The sequence below is a fragment of the Ochotona curzoniae genome, unplaced genomic scaffold, assembly GCF_017591425.1.
Source record: "Ochotona curzoniae isolate NIBS_2020 unplaced genomic scaffold, NIBS_Ocur_1.0 scaffold_2453, whole genome shotgun sequence".
NCBI classification, from domain to species: Eukaryota; Metazoa; Chordata; class Mammalia; order Lagomorpha; family Ochotonidae; genus Ochotona; species Ochotona curzoniae.
The window spans coordinates 6,946,997-6,964,802 of NW_024467094.1; the positions used below are offsets into that span (position 1 = coordinate 6,946,997).

A 17,806-nucleotide genomic window follows, 5' to 3' on the forward strand; every position below is an offset into this window, starting at 1 on the left:
CCCCACCACCCGCTTTTCCCAATCTAACAATTCCTGCTCCCTGAGGAACGGCCCCCACTTACAGGACCAGAATGCTCCCGGGGCCAGTCTCCTGTGTCTTAGGATGTGACTATTCTGTGGGGACAAAAGGGTTCCCAGTGCCCTGTTTTTGGTTTCTTCGCTGCGGCCTCTTCAAACACCGCCTGTGACCTGGAGCCTGAACCTTACTTTGACTCTGCTTCTCGTAAGAAGCAGAAACTGGGTCTGTGGAGAACCCTCCGACGGTGGCCTACCTGTGCACCACGCTGACCTGAACACACACAGCCTATCGTTTGATCGTGTCTGAGAACAAAACTTACAGTGAGCAGATGAGCAGGGTCACGGGTTTCTACAGAAACTCTGCTTCTCTTCCAGATATGAGATCCTCACTCCAAATGCTATTCCCAAGGGCTTCATGGATGGCAAGCAGGCCTGTGAGCGGATGGTAAGCTTGTCTGGGCTTTTTCTTTCTCTGGGTTCTAGAATATCAACGCCGTCCTCCCCCCAGCAGGAAACTAAAGAGACATTCTTCTCTCTTAGATCCGGGCTTTGGAACTGGACCCAAACTTATATCGAATTGGACAGAGCAAGATATTTTTCAGAGCTGGTGTGCTGGCTCACTTAGAGGAAGAAAGGGATTTAAAAATCACCGACATCATCATCTTCTTCCAGGCTGTGTGCAGAGGTTACCTCGCCCGGAAGTAAGTGGGTGGGGCTGCAAGTCGCTGTCCTTAGGGAAACTATATTCTCATGGGAGGGACAGCAAACAAGCAGGCAAACATTCTAAAGTGCAATGACACGTTGCAACACGGCAACACACAAGACCTGACCCCGAGGGGTTTGGAATCCCCAGAGAAGGCACATGGTGGAGCTGCAAGAAGGGCAGGAGAGGCCCGGCAGCAGACACACAGCAGCCTTGGGAACCACAGCAGAGCAACTCCACAGGGTCGTTTCGACCTCACTGGCTGCCCCATGCCCAGTGGAGGGTGGGATCAGCGGGAGTCTGTAGCAGGTTGGCACAGAGGAGGACAGTGATGGTGCCCAGCAAATCGCACAGGAGAGTGGTCGGCTGAGGGTGGGGCTGGTGTGGATTGCAAGGATTATTCTTGGAGTTTTCCATACTTCTTCCCACCAGAGTTAGGAATTGGGAAGGAGAGATCTGAAGTGGAGGGAGGGGACAATGGGCTGGCCTTGCAGACACTCCCAGTGAACGCTAGAAACCCCTGCCCTGGCAGCTATTCCCTCACAATGGAGGTTGGAGAACTGCTGTCTGCTTGCCCAGACTCTGGAGGCCCCAGGGTTTCCACGTGCGTGAGGTGGAATGGCAAGGTCAGGCTGGAAAACTGAAGCCGAGTGGCTGTTGTCCTCAGCGGTGGGCAGAAGGAGCCACAGGCCTTGGGTTTGTGTTCCTGGGTGCTAAAGCATGCTTGGATAGTAAAGGGGGCCCCTGGTGGCAAGGCGGGTCTCGCTGTGATCGCCCAGCCTGGCCTAGGGAGAGAGGATGGCAGATGCCTCTCAGCTTCCCAGAGTCCAGGGAAAGTTTACAATAGGCAGAAACTGACGACAGCTGTCAGGTTCAAGGAATGAAGTATGTAAACAACTTGTGCAAACTTGTTGCTGATATCTAGACTTCCTTGCAAGGTTTCCGCATGATCTCATTTTTCAGAACATAGAGCTAATGGGACCATCACCTAAACGTGTAGGCCAGCACTCCTGTTTCATGTGCAGCCCTTGTCCCTAAATGGTTGAGGCTCCTGTATGGTGGGATGGGACATAAAGCTGAGAGACCTCAATGAAGGGAAGTAACAAGGTCATAAAGTTCTCAGCCATGGCCCTCACCACATGGTACTGAGAAGAGAGAAGTTAGGCATCTTCTAGGGGTGGCGGGCTTGGGCCCCAGGGCTTGCTTATGTCAGCAGAAGCACAGGAGCTGTTCCTGAAAGAGAGTAGCAGGTTGCAGCCCCAGGCCCAAGGAATGGGCCATGTGGGGTCTGCAGTCCAAGGAGTTCCTAAAGTGGGCACCTGTGGGTAGTCAGTGTCACTGCCACCCTCCCAGTGCAACTCCCAGTGGCAGTGTGCAGGGAGGGAGCAGTCAGTTTTCAGGTGGGGGTGGGACACTCCCTCTGAGATGCAGGAGTAGCTGAGAGCAAAGACAGGAGGGTGGGTGTTTGTATATGCACGTGAGTGAGTGAGTGGCAGGAGAGCGTGGGCGCACTGGGGAAGAAGCGAGGGACGGCAACAGGTTTTGGTACAGGCCAAGAGAGTGGACAGTTGCATCTCCTAGTTCATTTTACCCTGGGACATGTTCCTGGGTCCCGAGCTAGCCAGAAAGGACGTTGGCCTTGGCCATAGCCGTTGCCCTTCACACAGCTCCCCTCTCAGTTCTCTTGCTGTCCCACAGGGCCTTTGCCAAAAAGCAGCAGCAGCTGAGTGCCCTGAAGGTGCTGCAGCGGAACTGCGCCGCGTACCTGAAGCTGCGCCACTGGCAGTGGTGGCGTGTCTTCACCAAGGTGGGCCACAGCCACTCCTCACCATGGTCCCTTCCACACCTGACAGGGAGCATCCGGGGTGGGGGGAGTTGGGAGGACGGGCTGAGGGATGCTCTTGTTTTGTTCCGGCAGGTGAAGCCTCTGCTCCAGGTCACTCGCCAGGAGGAGGAGCTTCAGGCCAAAGACGAGGAGCTCCTGAAGGTGAAGGAGAAGCAGACGAAGGTGGAGGGCGAGCTGGAGGAGATGGAGCGCAAGCACCAGCAGGTGAGTGCTGGCCCGCCGCTGTTCCTGCCAGCCGCCCCCGGGCCTCAGCACACAGCCCTCATCTTTGAGCGCCTTGGCTGAATCCCTCCTGGGACACAGAGACAGGTGCTTGCCCTCCAGCAGGTATCTGACACCTGCTTCTGATGGGGCTCCCGTGCTGTCACCTCATCACCTCTGCCTCTCTGCAACGGGTAGGCAGAGGAGATGATGGCCAGGTGCAAGGCCACCACCTTCCTCTTCTCCAGCCACAGTGGCCTTGAGCCCATGAGCCTGTAGCCTTGCGGACAAAGCAGAGGCTCGGCAGATGGTCTGTGGATCATGATGGTTCAAGGAACCGGAGGCCTCAAAGCTAAGAGTCTCACTGGGTATCACGCACACCCTGGTTGTCACCATGATGCCTGTAATATCTGAATGTTTTCCCTCTTCTGCACATGCGTCCTGTTGTAATTTAACCGAATAACTGTAGTTCTCAAAATAGCATGAATTTAGGATGTGTTATTGAGGAGAACTTGAGAGGATAGAAACAGCCACAAAGTGTTCCCACCCAGCTTGCTGTGCTTCGGCTGAGAGTAACCTTGAAAGTCCACCCCATGGCAGCGCCTGGCTATGGGGGTGCTGTGTGTGGCCTGTGGTGAACGTGGAGTTCTGGCGAACATGCCCCACGTGTGCACGCGGCCGTCACAGCCACTGTGTCGTGATCGCAGCTCCTGGAGGAGAAGAACATCCTGGCGGAGCAGCTGCAGGCGGAGACTGAGCTGTTCGCCGAGGCTGAGGAGATGCGGGCACGGCTGGCTGCCAAGAAGCAGGAGCTGGAGGAGATCCTGCACGACCTGGAGTCCAGAGTGGAGGAGGAAGAAGAGAGAAACCAGATCCTCCAGAACGAGAAGAAGAAAATGCAAGCGCACATCCAGGTAGGCAGCTCTTGCTTCGCTGTGGGGTCTCCGGGGAGTCCATGGCGTGACTGGAAGCTGCACGCATGGAGTAAGTCATGCTCCCTGAAAAGTGAGCGGTCGCAGGGACTCGCCCTGGGGAGGCATGAATGTGGCCTTTTGCCATGGCACCTGCGGGATGCTGAGCTTCCTGGGCAAGCCGACTAGCACTCAAGCTGGGTCCCCTGGGAGTTCGACTGTTAGGTGTCAGCATCTGCCAAGTGCGCGGGTTCATTCGCACTGCTAGGTGCTCGGTTGCTCACTTGCTGGAACAGCAGCTGCACTCACAGGAAGCACAACTCACTGAGGGAGTCTTCAAAATCTCTATGGGACATGCATATCACAAGGAAGCTGTGCAAGACTTTCAGGGGGAAAAAAACCTACAGTAAGATGAAATGATCTTGTAATGGCATCTTCCACAGCTTTTTGAAGCACTCTCATAGTTGTGGTTGAACTCTCAGGCCAGTGGCACACCCCTGTTCCACCCCCTCCCCTGTCTGCTCTCACCCCTAGACCAGCTCAGCCCAGGCCCCTCCATGCTCATGGTCCAGCAACAAGCCTTTCTTTCTCTTGGCTCTCCTTTGCTGCGTCCTTACCTGCTGCTGAACTTTCTAGAGCAGACAGTTCACTGTTTGTCCAAGCCATACAACACGTGTGACTTCCTTGGCAAGCAACCCTAGGATGAATCCTCCACATGTGTAGCCTTTCTTCCGATCTTGAGCATGCATGGATCTCAGGGAGCCCACATCGGGCATAACATCACCGAAGCTGCCAAACCTCCAACTCCTGCATCTAGTGGTTCCAGCCCTATCACCTGCTGGGAAGATCCACTTTCCACGTTCACACGTTCCCAGGCACTGCTCACATCTGGTGCAGTCTCCTGGAGGCAGAGGGGACACGGTCCGGGCCCTGGGGGGTGGATGCTGACCAGGTGCTGTTCTACCCAGGACCTGGAGGAGCAGCTGGATGAAGAGGAAGGGGCCCGGCAGAAGCTGCAGCTGGAGAAGGTGACAGCCGAGGCCAAAATCAAGAAGATGGAAGAGGAGATTCTGCTGCTTGAGGACCAGAATTCCAAATTCATCAAAGTAAGAGGCCGTCTGCACGAAAGCGTGGTGTGGGAGTACAGGTGGGGAGTGAGGAGGTGCTTCACCGGAAAGGGTCTGCCCTTCAGGCTCATTGTTGGGTTTTTTCTCCTAACCCTCTGAGGAACAGGAGCCTTAGAAGCTTCTGGATCTTGAGCCCGTGCATGCCGCCTGCGTCCTTGTGTGTGGGTGTCAGCCAGGGCCCTGGGAGCGGTTCCCTCCACGAGCCACCTTCGGGGCCAGCAGTCAGAGGGGGCTCTCGGGTGGGCCGTAGCCTGCAGTGCAGGTCCCAGGCCTCCTCTGAAGCGGTCACTTGGCCCCTGTTCAGGAGAAGAAGCTCATGGAGGACCGCATCGCCGAGTGCTCCTCTCAGCTGGCTGAGGAGGAGGAGAAGGCCAAGAACCTGGCCAAGATCCGCAACAAGCAGGAGGTGATGATCTCAGACCTGGAAGGTCAGTGTCGGCGGCTGGGACGTGCACGCTCAGGCCCGGCCACCCGGCCATGAGGGCCCTCCGTCAGGTCCAACCGTGACCACCTGCTCTCTTCGCCCCATTGGGACACAGGTCAACATGCCATGGGATGTGAGCCATGGAGTGCTCTAGGGTGGATGTGTCTGGACGCCACCCCCTGAGGGCCTCAGTAACATGTCTGAATGTCACATCACACAGCTGCTGGCCACTGCTGTCAGACCTGGACAAGAGTGTGTCTCTGACAGCAGTGACACCAACAAGCTCTAGACATCAGGATAGCCACAGCAGAAATAGAGGGTGGGAGCTGGGGTGTCAAGTGTGAGCCATTTTTGCTGTGTGAAAGCCACAACCACAGAGCCCTTTGGGCCTGTGGTCACGCACCCCTGGGCAGTGTTAGCTCAGGGATCCCTGTGATGCTGAAGGAGTGCGAGGAGCAAGGTAGAACCCTATCCCCCACCCCCGGCCAAGGGTTCCCACTGGGCCAGGCCTAGCTCTAACAGCTGCCCAGCTGCTTTCCAACCACGGGGAGGAGCCGAGAGGATTCCAGTGCTGTTCCCTGAGAGCACCTGCTGGGTGAGGTGCTGCCCCCTGCACTGCTCTCCTCAGCCTAGCCTGGTCCCCACCATCTGACATGTGGGTCTCGTTGCCAGAGCAGCTGCTAACATTCCTGGGGTCTGGGGCATGTCACTCGGGGTGCTAATGAGCCGTGACTCTCCCACTGTCTAGAGCGTCTGAAGAAGGAGGAGAAAACGCGGCAGGAGCTGGAAAAGGCCAAGCGGAAGCTGGACGGTGAGACCACGGACCTGCAGGACCAGATCGCCGAGCTGCAGGCGCAGATTGACGAGCTCAAGGTGCAGCTGGCCAAGAAGGAGGAGGAGCTGCAGGGCGCGCTGGCCAGGTCCGTGGCAGCCTGGGACTCCTCAGGGGAGGGCAGCACGGTGGGAGAGAACAGAGGCGCGCGGGGTCGGCCTCACTCGCCCCAGGACGCACTGAGACCTCTCGGGCATCTGCCTGGGCCCTGGAGGAGGTGGTACAGATGACACGCATGTACTCACACACGCTTCACATACAGATCTGGTGCGGTGTTTCTCCCTGGGGAATCCCGTCGGTCCGTGTGGCCATGGTGTCTGGAATTTCATTTATTACTTGTAAAGCAGCAGGGTTTTTTTTGTTTTGTTTTGTTTTTAAGAAAGTCAGATGTACAGAGAGGATGAAAGAGAGGAAGATGGGCCTGGTGGCGTGGCCTAGTAAAGTTCTCACTTTGAACGCACTGGGATCCCATATGAGCGCCGGTTCTAATCCCGCCAGCTCCACTTACCATCCAGCTCCCTGCCTGTGGTCTGGGAAAGCAGGATGGCCCAAAGCCTTGGGACCCTGTACCTGCAGTGGAGACCTGGAAGAGGTTCCTGGTTCCCGGCTTCAGATCAGCGCAGCCTCGGCCGTTAGGCTCACTTGGGGAGTGAATCACTGGACGGAAGATCTTCCTCTCTGTCTCTCCTCCTCTCTGTATATCTGACTTTGTAGTGAAAATAAATAAATCTTTAGAGAGGAAGATATTTCGTCCAATGAATCACTCCCCAAGCAGCCACATTGGTCAGAACTGACCCAATTCGAAGCCAGGAACCTCTTCTGGGTCTCCCACACGGGTGCAGGGTCCCAAAGCTTTGGGCCGTCCTCGGCTGCTTTTCCAGGCCATGAGCGAGCAGGGAGCTGGATGGGAAGTGAAACAGACAGCATTAGAACTGGCAGCCACATGGGATCCCGGAGCATGCAACACAAGGACCCCAGCCACTAGGCTACCGTGTTGGGCCCTGGAGTTTCATTTATAATTCCTTGTAAGCAAGGAAACCCCATAAAAAATATGTCCCGGACAAGTGTCCCCAGCATGCCAGCCACTGGGTCACTCGGACAGTGAGTTCTCCATCAGCCTCCCCCGTACCCACCTCCTGCTTGCTAGCAGTGTCAGCCCTGCATGGGAGCAGAAGCAGGTGCGGGGTGCTGAGTGGAGGCGTGAAGAGGGCACGGCTCCTGTGCGTGCTGACTGGCTGTGGCCTGGGCACTGTCCCTGCGGGGACCCCAGTGCCTTCAGCAGCCCTGAGTCTCCTGCCTCTTTTAGGATAGTTGGAGCCACTGCCAGCTTTGGGGCCTCAGGCCCTCCTCCCGGCCCAGCAGCTCAGCCTGGGGCAGAGGAGGTGTCGCTGGTGTGCCATGGCCCGGGCACTGTCTCAAGGCTGATGTTTCCACAGAGGCGATGACGAGACGCTGCACAAGAACAATGCACTCAAGGTGGTGCGGGAGCTGCAGGCGCAGATCGCCGAGCTGCAGGAAGACTTGGAGTCCGAAAAGGCGTCGCGGAACAAGGCGGAGAAGCAGAAGCGGGACCTGAGCGAGGAGCTGGAGGCACTGAAAACAGAGCTGGAGGACACGCTGGACACCACCGCGGCGCAGCAGGAACTGCGGTGAGTGTAGGCGGCTGCCCCGGCCCGCGCCCAGCTCCTCAGGGGCCCGCCCCACTGACCCTGTCCTGGGCAGCCTGGCAGGGAGAACAGGTGAAACACGGATGGAGACGGGCCTGCCTGTGGCGCAGGTGCCTGGGCAGCCTCAAAGGCAACAACCCAGGGCAGGGTGGGGAGAGGGGGAGGATCCATGCATGGAGCTGAGAGGGCAGCTGCTGTGACACAAGTGATGGGCAGCAGTGAGTGCAGCGGCCACGGCGGGTCACAGGACAGTGTCCAGGCGGGGGCTGGCAGGTGGCTCTGTGAACACATGTAGTTCTCACCTCAGGCACTGGCTCCCAGACCCTCTGCCGACTCCTGCAGACTGAAAGTAGAGGGAGGCAGCAGCCCTCTTGGGTACATGGGTAACACACCCCACCAGTTCCTCTGGGGTGAGGGACAGGAATAGCAAGGCCATCTCTGGCGAGGCGGCTGAGGCCTGACGTAAAGCCAGACAGGCAGGAGGACCCCTGGTGTGCAGACCTCAGGTGGTCTGAATGGGAGTAACCCAGCTCTGCAGAAGGCCAAGGTGTGCTGGGGAAGCGGGTCCTGTCCCCTGCGGGCTGAGCCTGTCATGGCACAGGTGCACCCATGACAGAACCCTGGAGAGATTGGCCGGAGGCCCGTCCCGCAGCACATAGGCCGGCTGGCTTTGTCCCCAGCTCATGTTCACCATCTGCCAGAGCTCGTCAGAGCCGCCTAGCTGGGCACTTCCTACTCTTGGCAGTGGAGCTTGGCTTCTCACAGTCCCGTGGCCTGCAAATCGGGAGCAGTGAATCCAGGCTTTGTCGAAAACTCCACTCTCAGCTGGGACTTCAGCCACAATATTTTGAAAGGCTCTCACTTTTTTTCCTATTTGGCTCTTATCAGAAAAAAGTATAAATGTGTATATTTAATGAAGCACTGCAGGTGTTCAGCTATAGCTTCTTGATTCTGTTTTGTGAACCATTTATTTCTTTTCATTTTACTTGATTGACAAAGACAGACAGAAGTCTTCCATCTACAGGTTCACTTCCCAAATGTCTCCCAGCTGCCAGCACTGGGCCAAGAAGCCACGAGCCTGGAGCTCCATCTGGGCCACCTGTGCGACTGGCAGAACGGCTATTTGGGCGCCACCTGCTGCTGCTCGGTCTGAGCCTGAGCAAGCAGCTGGAGTCCAGGGCATGGCCAGACAGTCCAGTGTGGGCTGTTCCCACTGTCCTGAGTAGCTTGTTACCCCTTGCACCAGGTGCCCACCCCTGGGTGGAGCAGAATGCAGGTTGCCTGCAGCTGAGCCACTTGCCCATCCTGGCTGAGGACTGTCACAGAAGTCAGGCCATGCCTAACCAGCCACTGGCTCTGGAGTTGAGCTCACACCGTTAGCCCTCAACAAATCAGATCCTCCCCTTCCCCTGGTGAAGTCTGGATGAGAGACTGAAGGGGTGGGGTTACTTAGCCTAGAGAGAAGGGAGCAGTTCCGTGACTGCTGGGGTCGAGCAGGGCTTCAGTACAAGCTGTATTCCCAGAGGAGGACAGGCCGAAGGCAGGAGACACTGCTGGAGCCTGAGGAGTGAAAGTGCTGCCACTCTGGGAGCTGAGCCGGGCTCAGCGGGAGAGCCCCTGGGGACGGGACACAGCCCAGACCTCGGGGCTCGGGCCTCTGGTGAGCCAAGCTGGGCCGGGGTGCTGGGGGACCTTTGTGACTCCCCCCACACAGCCAGCCCTGTCCTGACGCAGCCTCTCAGTTCCAGGCTCCGCGTTCAGGGCATGTTTGCCCCAGGTGCCCCAGGGTGGCTCTGAGGTGCTCACAGCTGCAGGTCACCTTGTTGGCAAGGAGGGAGGCTGCCGGGCAGGTTTGAGTCTGGGGCAGGCTGTGTGCTCCCACATGGTGACCTAAAGGAACACCCCAAGCAAATGAACTTGCTTCATTTAGCGAAGTAGTCTGAGTTCGACTTCTCCTCTATGTGTTAGAGCCAGTGCTAAAGCTCTCAGAGTCACGGCAAGGTGTCTGACACCGATTTGATCCTTGTTAAATGTAGCTAGGGAAAACCTCGTTTCATCTCAGAACATTCGAAGCTGTGCCCACACCCCCACCTCCCGTGGCGTGTGTCATCAAGCGCCAGGGACCGCAGGAGACAGGGATGCCACCCTTGACCCCTGCAGGGACAGCAGCCTCTTGCCCACGCATGCTGAGCCTGGGAGGGCGGGAGGGGGGGCTGGGATGCTGCTTGCAGGAGAGCTGCTATGAAACCAGACTGCCCAGGGCACGACATTCCCACCACGCTTGCCTGTCGGGCAGATGGGAAGTGGCATTGGTTCTGGAAGGACCCCTCATGGCGCAGTCATGGACAGGCCAGCTCCCTGTAGTGGTGTGTCAGATGCTCCCCGGAGGAACCATCATGCTGTGTGAAAACAGCCGGTTCCCAAGGAAAAGACACGGGCGTTCCCAGCGCCGGGCAGCCGGTGCTCATCTTGCCGCCCTCCACCCCGTTGTCTAGCACTAAGCGTGAACAGGAAGTGGCGGAACTGAAGAAGGCGCTCGAGGAAGAGACGAAGAACCATGAAGCTCAGATCCAGGACATGCGGCAGCGACACGCCACTGCCCTGGAGGAGCTCTCGGAGCAGCTGGAGCAGGCCAAGAGGGTGAGGACCCGCGCCCTCCTGCCCCGTCCCGCCCCATCCCGCCCCACTAAGCGACACACGTTACCTGTGACTGTGCTGATCTTCATGTACACGGATGAGGGGCCCGAGGCCAGGGCTGCCCAGCGGTAACCACCCCGCCACCCTCACCGGGAGTACTTCTTTGTGTTAGAGAAAGGTTGAAGAGAGTGATTTTCACTAGTGCTGGAAACAGTGTTACACAGAGGACAGTGTGCTGTGTGCTGTGGAGGGAGTGACTGCCTGCGCTCCAGAGACAGCGGGGTGGTGCAGGGAGCGGCTGCCCTGGGAACCGGGTGCCTGGAGGGCCTCACGCAGCCGGCGGCGTGTGCCTGCATGCGTCCAGTCACCAGACAACGGCTGCAGGTTCCCCATCCACACTGCCGGGTTCCAGTCTACACTGCCGGCTCCCCGTCTGCACTGAGGGCTCCCTGTGGGCCCGGTGGTAGCCCCACAGGACAGCATTGTCATAGGATGACTTGTGAGCGAGTTTCCCACCCCTCTCGTAGTTCAAAGCGAACCTGGAGAAGAACAAGCAGGGCCTGGAGACTGATAACAAGGAGCTGGCCTGCGAGGTGAAGGTGCTGCAGCAGGTCAAGGCCGAGTCCGAGCACAAGAGGAAGAAGCTGGACGCACAGGTGCAGGAGCTGCATGCCAAGGTCTCTGAGGGAGACCGGCTGAGGGTGGAGCTGGCCGAGAAGGCGAACAAGCTCCAGGTAAGCTGGGCCACACAGACCTGGGTGGGCCCCCTGCGCTCGGCCCTCGGGGCCACAAAACACCTGTACAGTAAAATGGTGTTTGTTGTAAGGACTGAAAAACAAGTGCTCCAGTGCGAGTGTCAGGAACTCTGGCTGCCACGCCACGTGCAGGAACACAGTAGTACAGTCTTCTGGAGGATGGTGTGACCATTTGCTATCCCCGCCTCCCTTTAGACCCATGGAGGCACGTGGAACTGCTTAGGGGGCCCTATGGATGTATGCCCAGGTGGCGCTGGGAGTGCCCGCTTCAGAGCTGTGTGCTGTGGGCATCAGCACCCACATCCACTGAGGCACTGCCCATGCTGCCACCTGTGAGCGGCCCAGGAGTATGTGGACGTGACATATTCCTGGCTTCAGCTCTCGGTCCTCTCGGCCAAGAGACACCGCTGCTTGGGCTCTGTTTAAGTGGTGTGATTTTGAATTCTCTCTCTTTCTTCTTTTTTTTTCTTTTTTGGACTTACTAAATTTTTCGTTTTATTGGAAAGACAAGGAGGTAGGAGAGCTTCCACCTATGGCTCACTCCCCAGATGTCCTCAACAGGCAGAGTGGGACTGGGGGAGCCGGGAACCAGGAACTGCGTGGGGGTCTCCCACACGGGGTGGGAACCCAGCTCTGCGCCCTTACCTCTGCTCTGCAGGGGAGTCCTTCCCACATGGGCAGGCATCTGGCATGAGAAGCGGAGCCAGGACGCGAACCCTTTTCATTGCTTACTGGGGAACTGAATCTGACCCTCTCCTTCTCACAGAATGAGTTGGATAACGTCTCAACCCTGTTGGAGGAAGCAGAGAAGAAAGGGATTAAATTTGCCAAGGATGCAGCTAGTCTTGAATCCCAGCTGCAGGACACACAGGTATGCCAAGGGGTACAGAGATGTGGGCACAGCAGTGGCGAGGTTACATCACGTGGCTGTAAGCTACAAGCAGGTACAGGGCCCCAGCCCCGACATCACCTGGGCGCCTGTCCTAATGCTGAGGCTTCCCCCTCCGAGCTGGGGCCCCGTGGGCATCCTGGTGTGCAAACTGCAGTCACACTCAGTAAAGTGACCTTGTTGCAGTTTTGGTTGTGCGTTTGTGTGGGTATAGGGGACAAAAATCTCACAGAAAGTGCAGGAATCGACACTGGGGACCAGTTCAGTAGGTGACAGCATGTCAGGGCCAGTGACCCTCGGGACGAGCTGGGGGCCATCACAGAAGGCTTGTCCTTGGAAGGAACTGCAAGTCAGGTTTGCACTCAGGCATAAGGAGAGCGTGAGTGTCGGGTGATGAGGGGCCCGGCGCTGGAGGTGCCTGAGCTGCCGCAGAGCCGGGAGGAGGCAACAGAGGACCCAGGGCGGCAGTCCTCAAGCCCAAGCTGGATGTGTGGGGTTGGTGTCAAGAGCTTTGACTCAAGGAGCTATGCATCCCAGCCATGCCAGCGCTGGGTGCCCCATGTGCAGGGCTTGAGGCCTGCCTGTGGTGGGATGGATGTGGCTGTGGTGGGTGAATGTGGAGTGGCGCTGACCTTGGCCATCGTCCTGCAGGAGCTCCTGCAGGAGGAGACGCGACAGAAGCTGAACCTGAGCAGCCGCATCCGGCAGCTGGAGGAGGAGAAGAACAGTCTGCAGGAGCAGCAGGAGGAGGAGGAGGAAGCCCGGAAGAACCTGGAGAAGCAGGTGTTGGCCCTGCAGTCCCAGGTGCGTGTCCCCATCAGGAGCTGCAGTGGCCGAGCTGTCCGTGTGTAGCAGCAAGCGGCCCCGCTGTGCCACGCTGGCCCCACTCCACCCGGGATGCTTGACCAGGTCACACTAAGTTGAACCCATCATTGCTTTGACCCAGCCACATGCTGACAGGTGGTGGGGGTGGAGGTGCTGCGCCCTGGACACAGGGACGCATGATCGTGTCAGCTGTGGAAGGCAGCAGCGCCATCGTTACTGTACAGATGATTAGCAAAGAGAATCCATGGCAGCATTCAGTCACTAGCTTGGAAACCCTGTAGTGTTGATTGAAAACCAAAACTGTTGTCTTTACTCGGGCAAATGAAAAAGCCAGTGGAGGTGCTGAAGGGTGAACTCACTGTCTTTTGCTTACACAAAACCCAGCTGGCCGATAGCAAGAAGAAAGTAGATGATGACCTGGGGACCATCGAGGCACTGGAGGAAGCCAAGAAGAAGCTTCTGAAGGACGCAGAGGCCCTGGGCCAGCGCCTGGAGGAGAAGGCCCTGGCCTATGACAAGCTGGAAAAGACCAAGAATCGCCTGCAGCAGGAACTCGACGACCTCACCGTGGACCTGGACCACCAGCGCCAGATTGTGTCCAACCTGGAGAAGAAGCAGAAGAAATTCGACCAGGTGGGTCAGCGCCCCACCCCCTACCCACCCTCCTCTTGTGTGGGTTCACAGCACAGGGAGGCATTGTGGCACTGTAGGCCAAGCTGCCACTTGGTGCACCTGTGGCCCACATCAGAGTACCTGTTTGCATCTCGGCTGCTCTTTGCTTGTGATCCAGCTTCCTGCTAAGTCAGTCATGAGAGGCAGCAGAGGATGGCTCAAGTACTTGGGTCCCTGCCACCCTCATGGGAGACCGGAGTGGAGCTCAGACTACAGCCTGGCCCAGCCCTGGCTGGGGAGTGAACCAGCACATGGAAGTCTGTCTCTTTACCTTTTAAATGGTTAAGTGACACACAAAAATAAGTAGACTGAGTATCCCTTTTCCAAAACGCTTGGGGCCAAAAGAATTTCATTAGGTGATTTCAGATTTCAGAATGTTTGCATACACAATGTATACAAATTACAAGACAGGCCTAAGTGTAAACACGGGATTCCCGTGGATGCTGCGGCGGGCGCCGTCTCGCTGGACTCCTCTCAGGAGGGCAGGTGGGACGGCTTCTGCTTGTGGCATGATCCATGATGCTGGGCGGCAGGCAGCCGTCTCAGCACAGCGTTAGGTCCGAGGCAGGGAAAGTGCGGGCCTGGCCGCTCAGCTGCCCCGTGCCTTTCCACACAGCTGCTAGCAGAAGAGAAGAACATCTCGGCTCGCTATGCAGAGGAGCGAGACCGGGCCGAAGCAGAGGCCCGAGAGAAGGAGACCAAAGCCCTGTCGCTGTCACGGGCGCTGGAGGAAGCCCTGGAGGCCAAGGAAGAATTTGAGCGGCAGAACAAGCAGCTCCGGGCGGATATGGAGGACCTGATGAGCTCCAAAGACGACGTGGGCAAGAACGTAAGTTGCCCATGGCCCTTTGCAAAAGGAGTCCCAGAAAGACCCAGAAGTGCAAGGCCCACGGGAGGGTCGTGTGGCGGCTGCTGGGCCGGTGTGCGCGAAGCTGAGGCTGGGGTGTGAGTGCAGGGGTGAGGCTGGGGCCTGTGTGTGTGCCAGGGCTGCATGGGGCCCAGCACTCTGAGGGCAGCCCTGTTGTGGCACCCACTGCTGTAGTGCAGCCTGGCAGAGGGAACCAATCCAGGACTGGTGTTCTGTGTCCCCGGTAGTCTCAGTCCCCTGTCAACCCAGAGTTCTCCTCAAGACCACGGTAGTGTCTGTCTCTGACCTGAAGGGGCCCGAGAGGAGCAGGACGGGGCAGTGGGGCGGAGCTGCAGCCTTTCTGTGAACCTGGCGTTGGCTTTGACAATCAGGCGGCTTTGGGCTCATTTGTAGCTAGGAGCCTATGTGGTTTTCTTGCTCTGTGTCCACTGTTTGCATTTTCCACAAGCACCACTGTGACCTGCAGTTAGCCTGGCTCCCTGTCTTCATTCAGAGATGCAGCTCTGGGCCTGACTCTTCTCTGGGCTTCCGTTCTGACCATGGAAACCACCCGAACTTCAAGCCTGGGCTTCCACGTCCCATGGATGCAGCCCCCTGCCCTGAGGCGTGAGCCCTCTGCCTGCTCTGGCAAGCGTGTCCTCTGTACGGCTGAGGTCTTGACCTCCTGGGCCACAAGCCATCTGGCCACTCTCTGGGGCAAAACTGTCCAGACCCCTCCTGGGTGCTGTGCTTGGGGTGCCGAGGACTGGCCTGGGGACAAGAATAAGCCATCCGGAATGGATGTGACACATGGCCTGGTGCAGTGTAGAGCAGGCTGCGGGCTGACTCCACATGAGCTGAAGTGTTTCTGTGGAACCATCCACCCTAGGGGAGCTTCATGGGCACAGACCCCAGAGGGGCCGTGTCACAGCTTCTAGGCCATCCTGAAAGGTGACACGGGCATCACGTGAGAACCGAGGCGAAGGTACTCAGCACAGGGCCCAGTTATCCACTGATGGTGGGAGGAAGGCCGGCCTCCAGTGCCGTGCCCGCTCGGTGGAGCGAGCTCTGAGCAGTACAAAGCTGCCCCATCGAGGCTGTGACACCCACGGCAGCCAGGTGTCAGGTGTGACCCGCTCGGGCATCCTCAGCTTCGGGGTCCACACTGAATGACAGAGAACACTGCAGAGTCCAAGACTCAGCCCTGGAGCTTGAACTGCAAATTCCGGAGAGCAGGAGGGGGTGTGAGCACATGTTCTGTGCCAGGAGCCACTGAAGGACCCCGAGAGGGGACCCCGCTATCCATCACGCGTGGCTCTGCCGAGGTCAGCTCTTCCTGATGTTTCCTTTGGCTTAGGTGCACGAACTTGAAAAGTCCAAGCGGGCCCTGGAGCAGCAAGTGGAAGAAATGAGGACGCAGCTGGAGGAGCTGGAGGATGAGCTGCAGGCCACGGAGGACGCCAAGCTGCGGCTGGAGGTCAACATGCAGGCCATGAAGGCCCAGCTGGAGCGGGACCTGCAGGCGCGGGACGAGCAGAACGAGGAGAAGAAGCGGCTGCTCATCAAGCAGGTGGGTCCCGGAAGCCCCCGGACCAGGGCCGCGCGGCCAGTGTTGGTGCTCGTATGCGCTGCCCGTGCTCAGGCCCTGCTCTCCCGGGGCTGCTGCCTGCGCTTTGCCCCCCGACCCCTGCCAGCCTTCGGGGACCCCAAGGGACACGCACTGCAGGTAGACGCGGCTTCAATGTGTCATGCAGGTTTGTGTAGCTCACGTTATTCGTGGCCCTGTTCCATGACCCTTCACAGCAGAACAAGCGGGTGTCGACACTTTTATTTTAAAAGGCTGCTCGGCATTTTATGTGCTTTCCTGGACAGTAAAGTGGCAGTCCTTTAGCGCTCATGGTGACCGGTCTTGGATCTGGCTGTTCATGATGAGTTTCGTTGTTCTGTTTGTTCTGCTAGCCATCTATTTCCGGGTGAGGACCCACCCCACACTCAGTGGCTGAGACAGTACTTGTGAGATCAGGATTTCACTGAGCAGGGCATTCCGAGGGGCTCAGCGGGTGGCTCTGGTTAGGGCTGGCACAGCCCCCAGGACTGGGCCGTCACATGCTGCACACCAGGTACGTTGGCAGAGGTGGAGCAGCAAGGACTAGAACTGTGTTGGCACCACAGGCAGAGACTCAGCTGCAGTGTGGGGCGCCGCATCCACAGCCTAACTGCCTGTGCAGCCCCCCTGGCCCCGTTCTGCCCCTTAGATGCCCCCCCAGTCCAGCCCAGACACAAGAGAACATGCAGCCGTGCTTTCAGGCAGGAGGGGGTGGCGGCTGCCCAAGACCCTGCCGAGCTGTTTGAAAGGCAGCACGTCAGGAAGGCCCTGTGTGACCAGGCTCAGGAGCTGGCCTCTGCTCTCCTGCAGCACTGCCCCTGCTGCTCACCTCCCGCTGCCACCCCCTTGGAGGCCTCCTGGCTCTTTACCGTCTCCCCGGAGCACTTCCCTTCCAGGAAGGGGTGGCTTTCTCTGCAGCCCCACGCCAGCTGCCATTCTGCGGAAAGTGCTGGTCTCTGAGCCTGCCGCCACGGGACCACTCCACTGGAAGACGGTCACAGTGGGTCCATAGGCTGGTGGGCCTGGTCCTCCCCTTCCATTCTTCACGCGTGGCTTCCTCCCTGGGCTCTGCCGGAAGGATGGGCACGTGTGATGGCTGGCAGGATCGTTTAGCCTGGCCCTGCCCCGGCTGTACACAGAGGCAGGCTGATCTTTAAGTTGATTGTTACACATGCGCCATCGGTCCCTGGCCCTGAGAAACCCTGAGCTTGGAGCTGGGCCCACCTTCTGTCGGTGGGGATGGTGTGTGCTGGCTGGCAGTGTCAGAGTTGGCCGCGCCTGGGGCTGGGTTAGTAACTCTCCGAGACACAGCGCACCTGAGTGAGCAGAGCCCTTCCAGTCGCTGCTGTTAACCACCTGCAAACCCTGTGTCCATCAGGTACGGGAGCTGGAGGCTGAGCTGGAGGACGAGCGGAAACAGCGGGCACTGGCTGTTGCCGCCAAGAAGAAAATGGAGATAGACCTGAAGGATCTGGAAGCTCAGATCGAGGCCGCGAACAAAGCCCGGGATGAAGTGATTAAGCAGCTTCGCAAGCTGCAGGTACGTGCAGCTCAGACCCCATGCCGAACCGTGCACCCAGGGAGACAGGCACTGCATCAGCCCCGCCTCTCGCTGTGTGCCACACTGCAGGCAGAGGGCAGCTAGAAGGGTGACACGTCCCTGCTGGCACACAGTCACCTGTGTGATAATTCAGAGTAGGCAGTGTGCCTTGGCCCTCACAGGCACCTGTGGTGGACGCAGTCAGCCACAGCTTCTTGGAGGACAGAAGCCTTAGCAAATGTCCCGTGCTTTGATCTGGCTGATTCCACGCCTTACCAATTTAGTCTGACAAAACACAGAAAGAAG

At 58.2% G+C, this 17,806-nt stretch overlaps 1 protein-coding gene across 3 annotated transcripts in view; it reads left to right on the forward strand.

The window, feature by feature from the left end:
• Positions 1–17,806, forward strand: part of MYH10 (myosin heavy chain 10) — a 125,798-nt gene that overhangs the window by 97,647 nt on the left and 10,345 nt on the right. For all 3 annotated transcript variants that reach the window (XM_041001310.1, XM_041001312.1, XM_041001313.1), the window contains 17 exons: positions 394–463; positions 559–719; positions 2,420–2,528; positions 2,640–2,771; positions 3,476–3,682; positions 4,648–4,785; positions 5,111–5,234; positions 5,979–6,150; positions 7,499–7,711; positions 10,225–10,369; positions 10,894–11,100; positions 11,888–11,992; positions 12,662–12,814; positions 13,220–13,468; positions 14,124–14,336; positions 15,712–15,924; positions 17,339–17,500. In XM_041001310.1, the coding sequence (XP_040857244.1) occupies positions 394–463; positions 559–719; positions 2,420–2,528; positions 2,640–2,771; positions 3,476–3,682; positions 4,648–4,785; positions 5,111–5,234; positions 5,979–6,150; positions 7,499–7,711; positions 10,225–10,369; positions 10,894–11,100; positions 11,888–11,992; positions 12,662–12,814; positions 13,220–13,468; positions 14,124–14,336; positions 15,712–15,924; positions 17,339–17,500 (2,773 nt within the window). The remainder of the gene's footprint in view (positions 1–393; positions 464–558; positions 720–2,419; positions 2,529–2,639; positions 2,772–3,475; positions 3,683–4,647; positions 4,786–5,110; positions 5,235–5,978; positions 6,151–7,498; positions 7,712–10,224; positions 10,370–10,893; positions 11,101–11,887; positions 11,993–12,661; positions 12,815–13,219; positions 13,469–14,123; positions 14,337–15,711; positions 15,925–17,338; positions 17,501–17,806) is intronic.